The sequence below is a fragment of the Cetorhinus maximus genome, chromosome 5 (genome assembly GCF_964194155.1).
Source record: "Cetorhinus maximus chromosome 5, sCetMax3.hap1.1, whole genome shotgun sequence".
NCBI classification, from domain to species: domain Eukaryota; kingdom Metazoa; phylum Chordata; class Chondrichthyes; order Lamniformes; family Cetorhinidae; genus Cetorhinus; species Cetorhinus maximus.
The window spans coordinates 48695553-48716402 of NC_135883.1; the positions used below are offsets into that span (position 1 = coordinate 48695553).

General features: G+C 42.1%; 1 protein-coding gene across 1 annotated transcript in view; it reads right to left on the minus strand.

The window, feature by feature from the left end:
• Positions 1–20850, minus strand: part of col9a1b (collagen, type IX, alpha 1b) — a 133078-nt gene that overhangs the window by 83857 nt on the left and 28371 nt on the right. The window contains exons 8-14 of the mRNA XM_078542837.1: positions 20438–20491; positions 18047–18091; positions 17904–17960; positions 17753–17806; positions 9874–9927; positions 6856–6909; positions 4295–4348 (exon numbers count right to left, since the gene is read on the minus strand). Of these exons, the coding sequence (XP_078398963.1) occupies positions 4295–4348; positions 6856–6909; positions 9874–9927; positions 17753–17806; positions 17904–17960; positions 18047–18091; positions 20438–20491 (372 nt within the window). The remainder of the gene's footprint in view (positions 1–4294; positions 4349–6855; positions 6910–9873; positions 9928–17752; positions 17807–17903; positions 17961–18046; positions 18092–20437; positions 20492–20850) is intronic.

Consider the following 20850-nt stretch of genomic DNA (forward strand, 5'->3'; position numbering starts at 1 on the left):
CTGTCACATGAGGGCACATGTCTTAAATTTTTTTCTTTTCTTTATTTAGCTTTTTAAAACTTAAACTAATTTCTGAGGCACCTCTGTGCCTCAGGGAGATTTCTGCGCTCTTTCGCGTGCATGTGCGAAAGAGTGCAGGCCCTGACTCAGGGAATGCCCCCCCAACTCTGCTCAGCGCGTCCAGGTGCACGTCATGCTGGCCCGCCCACATAAAATGGCGGTGCGGGCCCAATCGGGGTGCCGATTGGGTTCGCGCCCACTCCCGCCAGCCCCCACACAACCCCACTGACGGGGGGAAAATTCTCCCCGATTTATTGATAAGTATCAGGTGACACTCACCTTCACCATTTCAAAGTTACTGGAGTGATAACTTTGAAATTCCCACATCAATCATACCCAACGAGAAACATTGCAGGTATAAAGACTTTTTTTAAGCAAGATAACATCTTTGAGTCAGTACAATGTTCATTTTTTTTTAATTATATTGCAGCGATATTGATCATTTTATTCCATGCCCTACTAATCCATGTCCTTTGCTTTCAATGTAATTTTGAGCTTTAGTTGATACTGATTAACATTGCTTTACTTAATGGGTCCCAAAATATTTAAGATCTAATGTTGGCAGGATTCTTTCTTCAGAAAATTAGAAATGAGTTGGGAATGTCAAAGACCGAAGGTTTGTTCAGTAAGGCAATGAAGACATTGTGAAGATCTGTGTTTGCTGCTTATCTGAGATCTAGTCACATGCTCTAAGCCTGACTCCAGAGAGTTACACACATCAGCTAGGCCAACACTTCAGTGCAGGACTGTGGGAGCGTACTGAGGGATGAGACATTAATTTGAGGTTCAGATCCTATGACTCTATTTTACAAAAAGCAGTGTCCTGGTCAATATTCTTTGCTCAACCAACACCACCAAAAAAGTTTATCCAGTCATTCATTCCTTTGGTGTTTGTGGGACCTTGCTGTGCACAAATTGGCTGCTATATCTGTACAACCAAAATGACACACTTCAAAAATACTTCATTGATTGTAAAGCATTTTGAGATGTCCTGAGTACATGAAAAGGTGCTGTCCAAATACAGGTCACCCTTTAGTTATATTATCAGAACATTGGCACAGTCAATTTTATACAGATATATAGGGGAGTTTAAGTTTGTTTAAGGATGTATCTCAGTACCTCAGCAACAAACTGACAATGTCAATGTAAGTTACTGTCTTGGGAGCTGTTGTTGATGGGTGCTCACTTTGGAACTCATATGACAACAATGTGATATCATCATTTCCATGCAACTTATTTTGGAAATTTACAATATCACATCAAGAGGAATCAGTACTGTTTTCACAGTCACAGCACTGGATCTACTTGGCAATATACACATCAACTTAGTCGCATTTAAAATGAATATTTACAGTGAACTGCTTTCCTAAACTGTTATAATCACGGAATTCATGAGATTATATGAGGATTAATTCCACAATGTTACACCATTCTTCATCTTAAAGATCATATGCTTCTAAACACACCTTCAAATCATTAGCTGACTTAATCCCCCCTCGCTCCCTCCCCACCACCCACCCCTACCTGGATTAAATTTAGTTTTCCCAGTGTTCTGTCCAATATTTGTCCCTCCACTAACATCACTAAAACACAGATACCTGGTGCTTTATCACATTGCTGCTTGTAGCATAGTGCTATTCATTCTATGTTTCCTTACATTATAGTGAGCACAGATAGTTAATTGGCTGTGAAGTATTTGGAATGTCCGAAGGTTGTCAAAGACACTGGGCAGAATTTTCTGCCTGTCGGGCGGGCGGGCCCGGAGCCGATCCCTGCCAGCGAAACAGGCTGCACCACCATTTTACGTGGACGGGCCAATTAAGGCCCGCCCAGTGTGACGTCCGGCAGGAAGCGCTATACGCTTCCTGTGCAGGCAGGGGGGAATTCCCTAAAAGCGAGAGTGCGCTCTTTCGCGCATGCGCACAAAAGAGCGCACATCTCCCTGAGGCTAAGTGTAGCCTCAGGGAGATCACCTGGACTTTGAAAAATATTGGGCAGAATTTTGCCCTCGGATGGTGGGTGGGCCCCACCAGCTTGGCGGCGGGCGGACAGCCGAACCCCACCACTGAAACGGGTCCCACCGCCATCTTGAGTGGGCGGGCCAATTAAGGCCCACCCAGCGGCCTTCCCGACAGAAAGCGCTATGCGCTTCCTGTTCGGGGGGGGGAGAGATTCACCATCTGTCAAAGTGCGCTCTTTCGCGCATGTGCATGAAAGAGCGCACTGCTCCCTGAGGCAAAGTCCTGTCTCAGGGAGATTAGTGACAGGTAAGAAAAGTCGAAAAATAGAAAAATTATTAACATGTCCCCCTCATGTGATAATGTCACGCGAGATGGGACATGTTAATAAAAATGACATAAACTTTATTACACTTTTTAAAAACGGACATGAAACTTCATCCCGCCAGTGGATGAGGTTTCATGTATTATCAGAAGCTCGCTGGGGCTCCTGGCCTGCCCGCCAGCCTTAAGATTGGACGGGCAGGTCTTTAATTAACTTAATTAGCCTGTCAATGGCCTCAATTGGCCATTGACAGGTCGGCAGGTGGACAGCTGATTTCGCTGTCCGCCTGCCTTCCTAAAAATTTAAAGGGACCGGGATGACGTCGGGGGTTCCTCCTGACATCATCCCACATCAATTTCCCGTCGGCGAGTGGGCCCCACCCCCAAATCGCCGACGGGATAATTCAGGCCATTAAAAATAGAAAAAAAAATTCCCTTACATGTCCCGTCATGTGACAATGTCACGTGAGTTGGGACATGTTCATAATTTATAGAATAACTTTATTAAAATTTTTAAAACCCTGCATGAAACCTCATCCCACCGCTGGATGAGGTTTCATGTTTTCTCTATTTGCCGCTGGGGCTCCTGGCCTTCCCGCCAGCCTTAAGGTTGGACAGGCAGGTCCTCTAATTGGTTAAATGATCCTGTCAATGGCCTCAATTGGCCATTGACAGGTCGGTGGGCCCGCAGCTGATTTCGCTGTGCCCCCGCCTTCCTGAAAATTTAAATGGGGCGGGGTGATGTCGGGTGTTCCGCCCCACGTCATCCCGCGTCATTTTACGTGTCGGCGAACAGGCCCCGCCCCCTGCTCACCGACAGCAAAATTCTGCCCACTATTTAAACTCAAGGGCCTGAATTTTCCCGTCGGTGATTTGGGGGTGGGGCCCGCTCACCGACGGGAAAATGATGCGGAATGACGTCGGGAGGAACCCCCGACATCATCCCGGTCCCTTTAAATTTTTAGGAAGGCGGGCGGACAGCGAAATCAGCTGTCCGCCCTCCGACCTGTCAATGGCCAATTGACAGGCTAATTAAGATAATTAAAGACCTGTCCGTCCAACCTTAAGGCTGGTGAGCAGGCCAGGAGCCCCAGCGGGCTTCTGATAATACATGAAACCTCATCCACTGGCGGGATGAGGTTTCATGTCCGTTTTTAAAAACTTCAATACATTTTATGTGATATTTATTAACATGTCCCATCTCGTGTGACATTGTCACATGAGGGGGACATGTTAATAATTTTTTAATTTTTCTATTTTTAAAGTTTTTAGGACTGTCAGTAATCTCCCTGAGACAACACTTTGTCTCAGGGAGCAGTGCGCTCTTTTATGTGCATGCGCAAAAGAGTGCACTTTGACAGCTGGGGATTCCCTCCCCCTCTGCACAGGAAGCACAGCTTCCTGTCGGGCAGACCGCTGGGCGGGCCTTAATTGGCCCGCCCACTCAAAATGGCGGCGGGCCCCGTTTCGGCAGCGGGGGTCGGCTGTCCACCCGCTGCCAAGCTGGTGGGGCCCACATGCCCACCAAGGGCAAAATTCTGCCCAAGATCTTCCTTTCTTTAGTATAGCAGCAAGGTCCCAGAATATTTCATTGTCAGAAATGAAGATATTGGCAGCTGAACACAGTAACAATGAAAAAACTGCAACCATTATAAGTAGAATAACATCTTAATATGGAGTCACATTGAATGTACAACACTGAAACAGACCATTCAGTCTAACTGCTCCATGGTAGAGTTAATGCTCCATCTGGGCCTCCTCCCAACCTATTTCATCCTATTCTATTAGCATAATCTGATATTTCTTTCCCCCTCTTGCACTTAACTAGTTTCCCTTTAAATGCATCTATGCTATCGGCCTCAACTACTCCCTGTGGTAGCGAGTCTCATATTCTTACCACTCTCTGGGTAAATGAGAAAGAGGAGTTAAATTTTCAAGGCATAACTACTTACAGATGAACCAATAGGACCAATACCACCAGGTTCACCATCCAATCCACGAAGACCCTGGAGAAATAAACCAAGAAGATAGCTTTAGGAGCAAAGGAAAAAAATATTCAATAGCCACTCTGAGAGCAGAATTAACTTCAAGTTTCAAAAGTGACCACCTCAGTGCCATTTTTAGGAATTCCAGTAGAATGAGATGCATCACCCATCGGCCATACTGTATTGGAAAATTACAGGGGTTCTGACCACAATTATATTGTGGGCTGTGCCCCCCAAACCGCAATCTTCCAACAGATGTGGCCAGTTAGAAAGGCTCCCCACATGGTAGCAGCATTTATAAAATCAGTTCTCCTGTATCTAAACGATATGGCTGTTGACCTTTGGTACTCTGGATTCAGTGATTAAAGGATATTGGACCATAACATCCTTGGAGTGGCAATCAGCTTCACATTGACACTCCAATTACTTACATAATTTTTCTTCCGAGCCTGTCTTGCCCGACCTTGGACTTTGATGGGGGTGGTGGGACCTATGTGGGGTTCGAACCACAGGTGGGGGGGAGGCTGCGGAGGTGGTCGCACCTTGGGATTGGGTTGGATCAGGCCTGTGGTGGAGAGGGCGGGGCTCGGATTGGGTCGGGTATGGGGTATGGTGGGGTTGGGTCGGGGGTAGGTTCAGGCCTCGGGTGGGTGCGAGGATGAGAGTCACGCCTGCTGGGGTCAGGGGGAGGAGTCCCATGTGGGTGGAGGGAATCCCAAGGGGGGGTTGAGGAATATTGTTAGGGGGTGGTTACTCGGGGTGGTGAGAGTCTCCTGGGGGGGTCAGGGGTGTGGGGCGTGTCCCATGGGTGTTCGGTCTGAATGTTACCCAGAAGTTACAACAGGTTTTAATTCTTTTAATTTCTTCTGAGTGACTATTGACGTAACCCAGTCAGAACCATCCAAAGTTTGTGATTTAAATCACCAACTACAGTATGGCATTTAAATGGTAATTGGAAGCTATTGGCATTGGATATTGTGCAGTATAGGAGCTGGCTCATCGTTGCAACATACAGGTAGGTACCAGCCCTGGTATCTGTAAAGTGACTGGCACCAAAGTTAACTTTGTGGGACAATGGGCATCTAAACCTATTATTAGGTGGGTCCTCTGCCACAAAATTATTTATTCAGGCAATGAGCTATGTGTGCAATAACTAATTCACAGCCAGGTGTTTTCTGTGCACATGCATTACAGCACATTAGGAGTGACAGAAACAAATGTACAGGATTAAAAATTTCAAGCATATAGATAGAATCTTACAGTGCAGAAGAAAGCCATTCGGCTCACCATGCTGCTTTACTTAGCTATACTTAGCTTCCGCAATGCAATGCCCTGGTTAGACCACACCTGGAGTTACTGTGAGCAAATCTGGGCACCACACCTTAGGGAGGATATATTGGCCTTGGAGGGAGTGCAGTCTATTTACCAGAATGATACCTGACTCCAGGGGTTAAATTCTGAGGCAAGATCACATAAGCTGTATTCCCAAAATTTTGAAGAGGCGGTGTGGACGTCATCTAAAAATTATAGCCAGACCTTTCAGGAGTGAAATTAGGAAACACTTCTTCATACAAAGGGTGGTAGAAGTTGAAAATCTCTTCAAATGGCAATTAATGCTAGATCTATCCATGGCTAATGAAGAAAGTTAAGGATAGGATCAAATTGGAAGAAAACATGTTCAATACTGTGAAGATTAATGGCAGGACAGGAGACTGGACAGATTTTAGAAACCAGCAAAGAATGAGCAAAAGAGTAATGAGGGAGAAATTAAGAGTATGAGAGAAAACTAGCTAGAAATATAAAGAGAGTCAGTAAAAGTTTCTATAAGTATATGAAAAGGAAAAGAGTAACTAAAGTGAGCATTAGTCCCTTAGAGAGTGAGATGGGGGGATTAATAATGGGAAATGGCGGAAGCGTTGAACAGGTATTTTGTGTCTGTCTTCACTGTGGAAGACACGAAAAGAGTCCCAAGAAAGGTTGAAAATCAAGAGGGAAAAGGGAGGGAGGAAGTTAAAACAATTATGATTACTAGAGAAAAGGTACTAGGAAAACTAGTGGGAGTAAAGACTGACAGGTCCCCTGGACCTGATGGCCTACATCCTAGGGTCTTAAAAAAAGTTGCTGTAGAGATAGTGGGTGCATTTGTTGGAATCTTCCAAAATTCCCTGGATTCTGGAAAGATCTCTGGATTGAAAAGTGGCAAATATAACGTCTCCATTCAAGAAAAGAGGGAGACAGAAAGCAGGAAACTATAGGCCAGTTAGCCTAACATCTGTCATTGGGAAAATGCTAGAATCCATTGTATAATGGATATAATTGTATAATGTTCCTCTTTAAGCAGAGTAGTAAGGCATTAACCTTCCTTAATTTCTCTGGGAGGAAGTATGGATTCATTTCTGTATCTTTGTGTAAGGTGGCACTAAGTCAGGAGCAGTTGGGCGCAGAAAGATGTAAGCTGCAATTTAATGGAAGGTGGAAATTCAGGCATTTGTGCTTAACCTTAACTAGATTGCATCAGTTTAACTTACCACATCGCCCTTTCTTCCTTCCATGCCATCATAACCTCTTGGACCTTGAGTACCCTAAAGTTTACAAAACAACCTCTTGTTAAACTGGCAATTAATTAATAGAAACAATTAGAAGAATGCCTATAGCAAATGTGATGTCAGTTTGAATTTCTTTATTCCAATTGTCCAACTGAGCAAAATCCACAGCCTATTTGCAGGATCAACCACAGTTCAGTTGATAACGTACTTGCCTCTGAGTCAGAAGATAGTGGGTTCAAGTCCCACTCCAGCACTTGAACACAACAATCTAGGCTGACACTCCAGTGCCACTACTGAGTGAGGTACCATCTTCTGTGTGTCATGCCTCAAGCTATCACTGATAAAGGAAAATAAGCAATTGGCTAAGGCGAAGGCTAAATCAGCAAATATTTAATTGACTTTTTACATTTTTTTTTTAATTGACTACAGGTAAACAAACAATAAACAGTTCCATCCCGTTGGTAGAGACCAGTGGGGAAGAGCAAACAGCAGAAAATAATCAAATTCCTCCTATTTGAAAATCATAACTCCCAAGAAGCAAGAAACCAACCAATCCAATCACTTGATTAATATTGGTTTGAGTTGCCATCTTAAATTTTTACCTGTTTGAAAATTTATTGGTTATAAACAACATTTACGATAAAAAATGTGAAAAAATTGGCAATTCAAAATAAAATTATTTATTCTTCTCAGAGCTGAGTGTATTCTAAAGAAGGGTCATTTGGATTCGAAACATTAACTCTGTTTCTCTCTCCACAGATGCTGCCAGACCTTCTGTGTTTTTCTTTTGTATTTTGCTTTTATTTTTTGCTTTTATATTATGTATTCTAAATTCATCAGATTGACTGCAGTCCCTGTAAAACATAGCAAGTCCATCACCAGTGTACTTTGACTGGAAATGACTCCACGATCCATCTTGTTTGTCTCAGTAACTAAAACTATTCAATTGCTTACCCCCTTAAATTTCTGTCCAATTCTCTCAGGTTTTCCCACTTAATCTGCTTCAACATTGCTAAAAAAAAAGCACATGTTGTCAAAGCTTTTAGTCTTGCAATGCCACTACCAAGCTGACTTCACTTGCCAACCAATCAGCACTCTCTTTTCATGAAGCATAAATTATTGTTCCATTTTACATTTGGTATTCTTGCGAATTGTCCTGGTGAGAGTGCAAGGTGAAAAGCTTCAACAACATGGGCTGGATTTTCAGCTCGGTGTGCAGGCGTGCGCCCAACATGCACGAGCATGAAATAGCGCATGATGACATTGGGCGACTGTCCCAACGTCATCGCGCACTCGTGGAATATTTCATTCGGCGGGCACAGGCGGGAGTCGGCAATGCGCCCACCGACAATTAAGAGGGCTGTTAAGCCCATCAATTAATTAATTATACTGAATTTTTCCCTGCCTGTCCAACCTTACGTTTGGCAGGTGGGTGAAAAGGCCAAGCGGCCTTGAGATTTTTGAGGAAACCTCATCCACGGGTGGGATGAGGTTTCCTAAGTTAATTAAAAATAAAATAAAAATTTTTAAATCTCATCTTTAACATGTCCCTGCTCGTGAGACAGAGGAAACATGTTTACCTTAATTTTTAAGTCTTTATTTTTAATGTTATAATTCTTTAGCTCGCAGAGGCAGCTCTGTGCCTTCAGGGAACTTCCACTGCGTGCTCCCCCGCACCTGCGCTGACTTCTGCGCTCTCCCTGCCACCCGCCCCCACCCTCACCACCCCCCCACCCCCACACCACCCCCACACCACACCACCCCCCCACCCCCCACTCCCCCCACCCGCCACCCCCCTCAGGCAGCGTGAGTGTTTCAGTGCATAATTCACACTGGCTAGCCATTAATTGGCCTGCCAGTGTGAAATCATGGTTGAAGCCCGATCGCGGGCGGCGGTCCGTTGGGCGGCCATTCCCAGGCCCGTCTGCCGCGCCCGTCCAACGAGGTAAAAATTCTGCCCCATGTGTCTTATTTCAGCAATACTCATATTCCAGGCTAACAATCTGCTTCCTTGGATAGTTCAATCCACATGGTCATGTGGAATAGCATCATTTAAATAGGTTTCGATCTTCTTATATCAGCTGCACCACCAAGGCAGTATGAATTGCCCATCCTTAGTCCTCCTGAGACCTTTAAGAGTCAACTGCACACTGTGGGACTGGAGTCACATGCAAGCTGGGCTGGGTAACAGTCCGTAATGGGAATTAGTAAGACTGCTAGGTTTTTAGGACAATCCAGCATCTTTTACAGTCATTTTTGAGTATTAGGCCATTTTCAAAGTCGTGGTACCTGAACTTTTGACTTCATAATTGCTAATCCAGTACTATAAGAATTAGGCTACAATCCTCTAATCTAAACTGTCTGTGCATCTTCCCTCCTGGTACCAGAGTTTGTGACATTCTTAAATGTATCACAGGGTTCCAGTGTGTCTATTCCCTTAAGAATCTTAAATCTTTGAATACTTTCATCTTAATGCATTGTAGTGACTCAAAGTCACTTTGCACTAATTAAAACAAGCTCTAATTGCCCAATTTTCACCTAGTTCTCCAGGTAGAAAAGGAACAGGAATAGCAGATCAGCTATCCATTTTCCACAAACCTGTTTTTATTTCCACAGTTGGCGGTGGATGAGGTGGGGTGCTATGTACTTAATCCAAGACTGCCTGTTGTATGCTTGGTGGTTGGTTAGCTCAGCAGGCTGGACGGCTGATTTGTGATGCAGTGATGCTAACCATGTGGGTTCAATTCCCATAACAGCTGAGGTCATCCATGAAGTCCCTGCCTTCTCAACCTTGCTCCCCGCCTGAGGTGCAGTGGCCCTCCAGTTAAATTCACCACCAGCTGTCTCCCTCTAATGAGAGAGTAGCCTATGGCCCTCTGGAACTACAGTGACTTTCACTTGACCCGGTAGTAAACATGCGAATTCAGCACAATGGTTCTCATGGGAAAAAAGACCCAATCCAAATAATACAAGATATATTTGAAGAGTAAAATACTTTACTGGTGAGCCTTGAGCACCTAATTCTCCAGGAGCTCCCTGTTCGCCTTCTTCACCCTGTGATTAAAAACAAATGTTGGTGAAAATGAGAAAGATGAGCAGGTTTACTGAATGTACAGCTGATAACTGCATGAACAGAAAGAAGAGCAAAATGATGTGCAAAGTGATGCAGTTCAAAGGCAACAAGAGCAAAATCATGCCACAGAAGGAAGATGGGCTTCTTTGAATTGAGGATTACAGGAATACTGATTATGTGAGGGCTGGAGTGCTACAAACGTAACGAGAGGTTTGGAGGCACCGGCCACATGTATTATTTCACCCACTATCCTTACTTCAACTTGGCTGCGGTTTGAAGCGACTGTAGAGCTGTAAATGAAAAACTGATGAGTATTTCCTAGCAGTTCCACCCTTACTTAGCTTCTTCTTAGAAATACCTAAGGGCAGGCTTCCCCTTTGTGTTTGTGTTTAAAGGATCACCTTGGTGCGCAACATTGAGGGAAAATTAGGTGGGCTGAAAAACACTTCCCTAATGGAACTCATTCGGATTTTCCGCCCATTAACCAGTGGACTGAAAATCAGTTCTGCTGCCGGTGTGTACTTCATGGCTGATCTGGTTGAGAAGTCAGCCAGCATCATGTTAATGAGGCCAGGTCATAAAAATCAACTGGGCCTCCCTGCTATCCCCTATCCTGGAGTTTAAATCCTGGAGCACATTAGGTGTCCTCAGTCACAGCCTTAATAAATTTCATTTAAATTCCATTTTAATCGTAGACTTTTGCATTGCATTTACAACTCACTCTTTTCACTTTCACATTGATTTTTGTAGACACTTTCTCTTTTCCATTGTGTTCTTCATTTCAGGGTCTCTGTGTTTTTACTTTCTCTCTGCTGTTTTTTGTTCTCTTTTTTTATTTTTCTTGTTCTCTTTCTTCTGATTATGGCCATGTTTTCTCTCTGCTCTTTCTAATCCATCTACCTGCTCATTGTTCTTTCTCTTCACTCTGCTCGTGCTTCCTGTATTTGCAGTTGTTAACTTTAGTGACTTTCTCTATTATTTTCCCAGCTCTTTAGTCCCATTATTCAACTCAGCTCCTCTCAATGTTTCACTTACTCATTTTCTTCCTGCCAACCCCCTGAGCATCTGGCAGCTGCCCATTTCATCCAAACAAGGTGAAATTTCAATTATTTTCTGCAGCAATATTAAGAGTCCATTTACACTACAGCAACAACATTGTTTTGAAGTGATTTAATTTTGAAAGACTCCAGGTTTTGCCATGTATTTATAGAGTTTGGTCCTGACCTGCCTCCAGAGCAAAGTGGGGGCTCAAAACTTCAGGGCATCGAGAGACACCCACTTTAGTTTCATTTCACTTCAGTCCAGAGTCAGGTTAACACACCACAGCTTACACTAATGCTACTGCTGTAGTGTAGAGGCATCCTTAGAAACCAACAACAACTTGTATTCAACAACAACTTGTGATAGCGCCTCAATGTAATAAAATGAATGTGTGGTCGGAAGCTTGCCTCAGGGTCAAATCTGACACCAAAGTTACGGCTACTTGCACAGTTCCCATGGGCGTTGGAAAACAATTATCTCGGGCGTTCAGGAAATCTTTTCACACGTGTTTCTTATTCATTCACGACATGTGGGCATTGCTGGAAATTTATTGCCCATCCTTACTTGCCCTTGAGAATGTGATGGTGAGCCATGTTCTTCAATTCAGTTGAGTGGCTTGCTAGGTCATTTTCAAGGGCAGTTAAGAGCCAACCACATTGCTGTGGATCCGGAGTCACATATCAGCCAGACTGGACAAGGACAGCAGATTTCCGTCCCTAAAGGACATCAGTGAACCAGATGGGCTTTTACAACAATTCAATAATTTCGTGGTCACCATTCCTAGAACCATGTTTTTATTCCACATTTTATTTAATTGATTAATTCAATTCTCAGATGCCTTGATGGGATTTGAACTCATGTCTCTGCATCATTAGTTTAGGCCTCAATTTTTGTGGTCCAGGTGGGTACCAACAACATAGATAGGAAAGAGGTTCTGCTTAGGGATTATGAGCAACCAGGTGCTAAATTAAAAAGCAGAACCACAAAGATAAACCACCTGAGCTACAAGTGAATTGACGTAATGTAAATAAAAGTAGAGAGTTGAATGTGTGGCTCAAAGATTGGTGTGGCAGAAATAGGTTTCAATTCATTGGCACTAGCACCAGTACTAAGGAAAGTAGGAGCTGCACCACTGGGACAGTGCTGGGACCAGTGTTCTGATGCGTCGTATAACTAGGGCAGTAGAGAGGACTTTAAGCTAAATAGTGGGGGAAAGGATCATGTGATAAATTAAAGAGAATGGACAAGGCCATAAAGCAGGACAGTGATAGGTGCAATGACAAGCAAAGTGTGGCAGGAAGGGTCAAAGCGTACAAACGTAAGATCGCACCAGCAGGTAAGGCCAGGGTTTGCAAGAATGGTAAAAAGACAGAATTAAAAGTCCTATAACTGACTGCGTACACCATTCATAACAAAATGAATGAAATCTTAACAAATCGAAATAAATATGTATGAGCTGATAGCCATTTCAGAGATGCAGTTGCAAGGTGACCAAGGCTGGGACCCAAATATTCAAGGATATTTGACATTTTGGAAGGATAGGAAGGATGGGTGGTGGGGTAGCTCTGTTAATTAAGGATAACATTAGTGCAGTGAGAAATGACCTCAGTTCAGAAGATCAAGATGCAGAATCAGTTTGGGGAGAGATAAGAAATATTAAAGGTAAAAAATCACCAGTGGGGGTAGTTTACAGGTTCCCTAACAGTATCCACACCTTAGGACAAAGTATACATCAAGAAGTTATGGGAGGTTGTGACAAACATACTGCAATATTCAGAGGTAGTTTTAAACTTCGCATAGATTAGATGTATCAGATTGGCAAAAGTAGCCTGGAAGATGAGTTCATAGAGTGTATGCAGGACAATTTCTTAGAGCAACACATTCTAGTGCCAAAAGGGAGCAGGCTATCCTAGACCTGGTAATGTGCAATGAAACAGGATTGATTAATGACCTCATAGTAAAGGCAACAGTGATCATAATGTGATAAAATTTCACATTCAGTTTGAGAGTGAGAACTGGGATCAAAGACTAGTGTCTTAAACTTAAATAAAGGCAATTACAAGGCTATGAAGACAGAGTTGGCTAAAGTAAACTGGGAAAATGGGTTAAAATGCAGAGCAGTAGAGGAGCAGTAGCAAACATTAAAGGAGATATTTCATAACTCTTAACAAAGATATATTCCATGAAGAAAGAAAGACTCTATGAGAAGGATGTACCATTCATGGCTAACTAAGAAAGTTCAGCATAGTATTAGATTGAAAGAAAAAGCATACAGTACTGTGAAGATTAGCGGTAGGTCAGAAGACTGGACAAATTTTAGAAACCAGCAAAAATGGCTAAAAATATAATAAGGCAGGAGAAATTAGAGTATGAGAGTAGGCTAGCTAGAAATATAACAACAGGTAGTAAGAGCCTTTACAAGTATTTAAAAAGGAAAAGAGTGGCTAAAGTGAGCATTGGTCCCTTAAAGGGCGAGACCGGGAAATTAATAATGGGAAACAAGGAGATGACAGAAGCATTGAACAGGTATTTTGTGTTTGTCTTCACTGTAGAAGACATGACTAACATCCCAAGAATATTTGAAAATCAAGAGGTAAAAGGGAGGGAGGAACTTAAAACAATCACACTCACTAGGAAAAAGGCACTGGGAAAACTATTGGAACTAAAGGCTAACAAGTCCCAGGACCCAATAGCTTTCATCCTAGGGTCTTAAAAGAAGTGGCTGCAGAGAAGGTAGACGCACTAGTTGTGATCTTCCAAAATTTCCAAAATTCCCTAGATTCTGGAAAGGGTCCAGCAGATTGGAAAATCACAAATGTGACACTTTTATTCAAGAAAGGACTGAGACAGAAATCAGGAAACTATAGGCTGTTAGCCTAACATCTGTCATAGGAAAAATGCTAGAATCCATACCATAGCAGGAGTTTCAGGCAGAGTCAACATGATTTTGTGAAAGGGAAATTATGTTTGATTAATTTATTAGAGTTTTTTGAGGAAGTAACAAGCAAGGTGGATAAGGGGAAACCTGTAGGTGTGGTGTATTTGGATTTTCAAAAAGCATTCAATAAGGTGCCACTTCCAAGGTTACTAGGCAAAATAAGAGCTCATGGTGTAGGGGGTAACATATTAAAATGGTTAGAGGGTTGGTTAGCTAACAGGAAATAGAGAGTAGGGATAAATGGGTAATTTTCGGATTGGCAAACTATAACCAGTAGAGTGCCATAGGGATGAGTGTTGAGGCTTCAACTATTTACAATCTATATCAATGAATTGGATGAAGGGACTGACTGTATTGTTGGTAAATTTGCTCATGGCACAAAGACAGGTAGTAAAGTAAGTTCTAAAGAGGACATCAAGATTCTGTAAGGGGATTTAGATAGGTTAAATGAGGGAGCAAAAATTTGGTAGACGGAGTATAATGTGGAATAATGTGAACTTGCCCACTTCGTCAAGAAGAACAGAAAAGCAGTTTACTACTTAAACAGCAAAAGATTGTGGACCTCTGGTACAGAGGGATCTGGGTATCCTGGTATATGAATCACAAAAAGTTAGTATGTAGGTACAACAAGTGATTTTTTTTTAGTTCATTCACGGGATGTGGGCTTCGCTGGCTGGGCCAGCATTTATTGCCCATCCCTAGTTGCCCTTGAGAAGGTGGTGGTGAACTGCCTTCTTGAACCACTGCAGTCCATGTGGTGCAGGCACATCTACAGTGCTGTTAGGGAGGAAGTTCCAGGATTTTGACCCAGTGACAGTGAAGAAACGGTGATATATTTCCAAGTCAGGATGGTGAGATTGGCCTACATTGCCATTTTCCGCAGTTTTTCCCATTCATTTAATCTATTAATATCTCTTTTCTACTATCTCTGTAATTTTACGTTTCCATCTACACTGTTTACAATGTCTCCTACCTTCATGTCATTGGCAAATTTGGATGTGTGGTTTTCTGTCCCATCTTCTAACTTGTTAGTAAGTATAATGGATAGTTGATGTTCCAACACACACCCTTGAGGGGCACCACTTATCACATCCTGCCAGTTAGAGTACCTGTCCATTATCTCTATTCTCTGTCTCCTTCCACTAAACTAATTTCCCAATCAATTCAATAATTCGCCTTAATTTCATAAACTACACTTTAGCTAATAGTCTCTTATGAGGGGCTTTATTAAATGCCTTTTGGAAGGCCAAATAAATAACATCCATAGACATTCCCCTGTCCACTACTGTAGTCAGCTCTTCAAAAAAATCCATCAAATTTGTCAGGCCTGGTCTACCCTTTACAAATCAATGCTGGCTCTCTCTGATCAGCTGAAACTTTTCAAGGTGTTGATTCACCCCATCCTTAATTATAGACTCAAATAATTTCCTAACAACAGATACAAGGTTTTTCCCCCTTGGCTTTCTTAAATCATAGAGTAAAATGCACGATTTTCCGATCTGAAGGTATGATTCCTCAATCAAGAGAGCTTTTGGAAGGTTATAGTTAGGGTATCAGCAATGTTCTCACAGATGGAAACCATCTAGCCCAGGGATTTGTCACTCTTTCATGCCATTATTTTCTTCATTACTGTTATTTTGCTTATTATAATTTTGGTGAGTCTCTACCCCTGATTCAATATTGGTTTTCTTGGAATGTCTGCCATACTGTCTTCTTTCTCTTCTGTAAATATTGATGCAAATCATTATTCAACATGCCCGCCATTCCCTTACTTACACTGACAATATCACTGTTATCAGTTTTCAAGGGGTCCACGTTTCTCCTGACTACCCTCTTTTCCGAATGTAATTGTAAAAATTTTGCATTTTAATTGATATTATTTGCATGTTTCCTTTCATACTCCCTTGTATTGCTCTCACTATCCATTTTGTCACTCTTTGCAATTCTTTGTATCTTTCCCATTCGCCAGGATCTGTGCTATTTTTTGCATGTTTGCATGCTTTTTCTTTAAATTTTATGTTGTCTTTTACCTCTTTACTTGTCCATAGCTATCTTTTTGGCAAATAGGGGTCTTGCCCCTTCGGGATATAAAATCTGATGAAAGGTTCTCTCTATAGATGCTGCGTCCGGCATTTCTGCGGAGTATTTCCAGTATTTTCTGCTTTAATTTCAGATTTCCAGCATCTGGCATATTTTGCTTTTGTATAGGGGGATAAAATTATTCTGCCCTCTTTGAATACTGCCTACTGATCTGTTGTCATTTTACCAGTTTACTGTTCAGTCAGTTGAAATCAGCCTTACCTATATCTAGAATTTCAGCAGCTGTTTCACGTTTCTCCCTTTCAAACACTATGTTGAACACAATCATATTATTATCACTATTGATAAATGTTCACACATTGCTAGGCTGTTAACTAAATCTGTTTCATTATTAAATCTAATACGACCTGCCCCATTGTTGCTTCTAGGACATATTACTGCAGGAATCTAAGCTGGACACACTCAGGAAATTCACTACCTTTCTGACATGCAATAGTCTGCTTATCCCTATGAAAGTTAAAATCCCTCATTAAAACCACCCTGTCTTTGCTACATGCTTGTCTAATCTCTGCATTTATGCAATATATCACTTCACAGCTGCTACCAGGGAGCTTATACACAACTCCCACTATAGTCTTAAATCCATTTCTATTTTATACAACCCATAAAGTCTCCAATGCCTGTTTACCTCTTGTTATATCCTCTCTTATCACTGAAGTCATTATATCCTTAATCATTCAGGCTACCCCTCCCCTTCTACCATGTTCCCTGTCTTTCCTGTAGACTTTATAACCTGGTATATTTAGTTGCCAGTTCTGAGCTTCTTGGTGCCAAGACTTAGTAATGTCTACAATGTCATACCATCCAAGTTGAATTTGCGCCTGCAATTCATTCGTACACTCTGTGCATTTGTATAGAGTACTCATTTGGACCATACACCCTAGCCTGTGCTTCTAATCTAATATCTTACTCACATTTACATTTCTTTCTCTTAGTTTAATTAATTTACATCTTTTAGTTTTCCTTTTATCTAATCAGCCTGAAGGACAATTTTTGACTGTTACCCTACTCTGTTCCCTTTTGTTTGTTTTTTGATCTATTATTTATACTACCTCCTCCACCTCGCTTACTGCTTTGAAGTTCTTGCGACAGTCCCCATTTATCCTAGTATTTCTCTACTAATAATATTCCAAAGTTCTTCATTAGATCCTTACTTATCCAATGTTTCCCAATTGTTTTTTGTGTCTTCTACCGTGAAGACAGGTCCAAGGTATTTATTTAATGTCTCTGCCATTTCCTCATTCCCCATGACAATTTCACTCAGCTCTGCCTCTAATGGGACCATGTTAATTTCACTAATCTGTTCCTTTTTGGCACCTATAGATGTTTGAAATCTTTTCCTGGTAGAACAGAGAAACATTTATCCTGTCTGCAAATCCTCCCACTCTGACACCATTTAAAATAAATTTTGAAATACAGGATAGAAATTCACAACATTAAAGCTGTGCAAGCATTTGAGGAGCAAAATATAAACTAGGTACTGCAAATTATGGTAATCTTTTTTGAATTAACCAAGTCATTTTCACTTGCTCCTGGACTGACAAACCACACAATAAATGAAGAGAAGATTTGTTGCTTGGTTCACATGCCAACAGGTTCCTTGTAATTAGATTGGAATATGAATTGAAGGCTGTAGGTTGAATTCGGGTTCAATGAATAGGTTTACCATTGTGATTGGCCAATTGGACATGCTCATGGTAAAAGCAGTGAGTGATATTTTCTCCTACCTTGTGACCTTGTCTGCCTGGTTCGCCAGCCTCCCCTTTCACACCTTTATGTCCCTGAAGATCAAGAGGTGAATGAATTATAAACACTTGTGCGTCAAAGTCAATACTAGACATATTGGTTTCAGGTGGGATGAACTAATTGGACACTCACCTTCATTCCAGGAAGACCAGCATGGCCCTGTAGGCCAGGAGGACAAGCATTGGGACACTGCAAGCAAACAGACACTCCAGTTAAATGAATAGCTTGGAAATTATCACATTGGGGAACATGCATCAACAGTCCTGAAACCTTACCAGTGGTTCATCACTGCTGTCACCATGCATTAGTGCTGGAAGTCCCTGCAGTAAAGGGAAAACAGAAATGTTATTAACCAAGTTAATTGACAGAAGAACCAGAGACAACATAAGGAAAAATGTTTGTCTGCAGAAAGTTATTCTCACCTGAACACAGAAGAAACCGTAAGAAATAGGAACAGGAGTAGGCCATATGGCCCGTCAAGCCCACTCCACCAGTTGATACAATCATCGCTTCAATTCCATTTTCTGATGTGCCTAACATTCTCCTACACAGCACTTCTCAGGACAACAAATCTCGCAGTTCCACTCATTCCTCTGTCTCCAGGCACATCCTCACATCCCCATCTGGACAGTCAAAACACTTACCTCATCCTATTGCCCTCTCACACTGGTACCTCACAGCAATGCTCCACACAAACCATTACTAACACCTATAACTCTCTGCTTTCTCTCCTTGAAGGACAGGAGAGCACAGAAGTTCAGGGAGAGCAGAAACCTGGGAAGGGTGACCGTCAAGTGCTCCAGTGACAGACACCTTGACAACCCCTGGCGATGTGTGCCCACCTGGTCCACTGGGATTGAGGTCTTATTTCAGAAGGCTGCAGATGTCAGCAGTGAACTGCCATGAGGGCCTGAGCCTCCTGAGGCACTGGCGATCAGACATGTTGAGAGAGCTGGTCCTCTGCCTGTACAGCCTGCGCTGGTGGTCTCACCTCCTTCCAGCTGGATGTCAGTGCCCATCCTCTCTGCCCTGTGGAATGGCACATGGCTGAGGAGAAGGCATCTGGAGAAGGGGCTGCTGCTATTAGTGTTTCACATCCTCTTGGTCGTCATCAGTGGTCACAAGGACACAAGAAATAGGAGCAGGAGTAGACCATATGGCCTGTCGAGCCCGCTCTGCCATTCAATACGATCATGGCTGATCTGAAGCTTCAACTTCATTTTCCCGCCCACTCCCATATCCATAAATTCCCTGAGATACCAAAATTCTGTCTGTCCCAGCCTTAAGTGTGTTTAACGATGGAGCATCCACAACACTGTGGGGTAGAGAATTCCAAAAGATTCACAACCCTTTGAGTGAAGTAATTTCTCCTCATCTCAGTCCTAAATGATTGGCCCCTTATCCTGAGACTCTGCCCCCATGTTTCAGATTCCCCAATGGAGATAAAAAAATGATTTCATTGTTATTGGTCCAGATTTTGCATGGGCAATGACTGTAAAGTTCTCAGTGATCACCATCACTGTCTGCTGGAGAAGCCCAGGGACTTCCAGAGTACACGGACACTATGGCACATACATTCAGAAGTTGCCAATCTCTACTGTTGCTAAAGTTCTGCAGTATCAATCATAGACCTACAAATTAAAACCAGAGATTCGGCAGTGGCAAGAATTGGGTCTGATTATCCACTAATGACATATTATTCTGACTGAAAAATTTTAGGATTGGTCTTTCGAGGCATTAAGAACCTCCTTTCACTTCACAAATACTTAATGAGGATACCAGCACCGGGATGGAACTTTCAAAATGCCTGAGACTCAGGTAGATTTCTTAACTCTTCTCAAATTTTATTGATCAGACGTTTAAACTGTTCAGACTAAGATTGACCTAGCTTTTTAAATGCTTTAACGTAAACTGCTTTTTAAAAATATACATTTGACTTGAAATGTTTTATGTAAATTACATTTTAACATGAATTATCAGACTTTTTGAATGTTTCAATGTATTTCACTTTTTAAAATGATTCATCCGACTTCTTACAAAGGCATTAATTCATGATTTATTATAATGATTCTGATCAAATGCATCTCATTTTTTAAAAAATGTATAAATTAATGATTTTTGTCAAATTAATCAAATTAATCTGATTTCAAGCTTTGTTCTATTGGCATTTACCATGACAAATACAGCAGCAGCTTGGTTTTGGCAGAGTCTGTGGCCATGGCTTCTAGTCATTGCATCATCTGGTCACTTCTTTCTGCCTGTGCTAGAGAATGCTGCAGGGCCACACTAAGGCCCACAGCGTAAGGGAATCCTCCCTTCTCAGAGTTGAAATACTCGCCCACACCCCCCCACCCCCCATCCCAACAATTACATTAGACAACCTCGTAGCTTAATTTGAGGTCAGCAGCAAGTGCCATTGCTTCACCACTGATCGCAAAATCTGGGCCGTAAAGCCTCATTGGCTTTTCATTCCAGATAAAACAAATCCTAATATTCTTGTTGAAGCACAATCAAATTACTGTGGTTCAGTGAAATTTTCTATTCTTTAGACTTACAATAAATAATCAGTGTTAACTTGTTAACAAACTAGAAGCAAAAACAGTCAACTTTTCTGCACTGGTTAATAAATGATAGTGAATATTTAGGTAAAAAAGTGAATCACTCACCTTGGGTCCAGGTGGACCTGGTGGTCCAGTTAGCCCTGGAAATCCTCGATCACCCTGGGATTGAAAGGAAACTGCATGTCATTACCCACTGTAATTACGGAAATTTCTGTCATGCACTGTTCAAAATCAAAGGCAACTCTCAATTACTGACCAGTGAAATACATTTGAGTCAACCTGACATACTGAAGTGCATCTTAAACGGATTGCAAACCACAGGAAAAATTATTTGCGGTATCATCTTGCAAGTTGCCATTTTGCTTCCTCTATTTTAAAGAGTGATTACAGGCATCATTGACCAGAAAATCCCAAACCTATTAGGAATCCCACCTCTTGCCCTTGCATTGCATATTCACAAGGGTGGTTCCAGGGCTGTGTAAAAAATATATTTCAGATAAAAATGAAGAATGTGCACA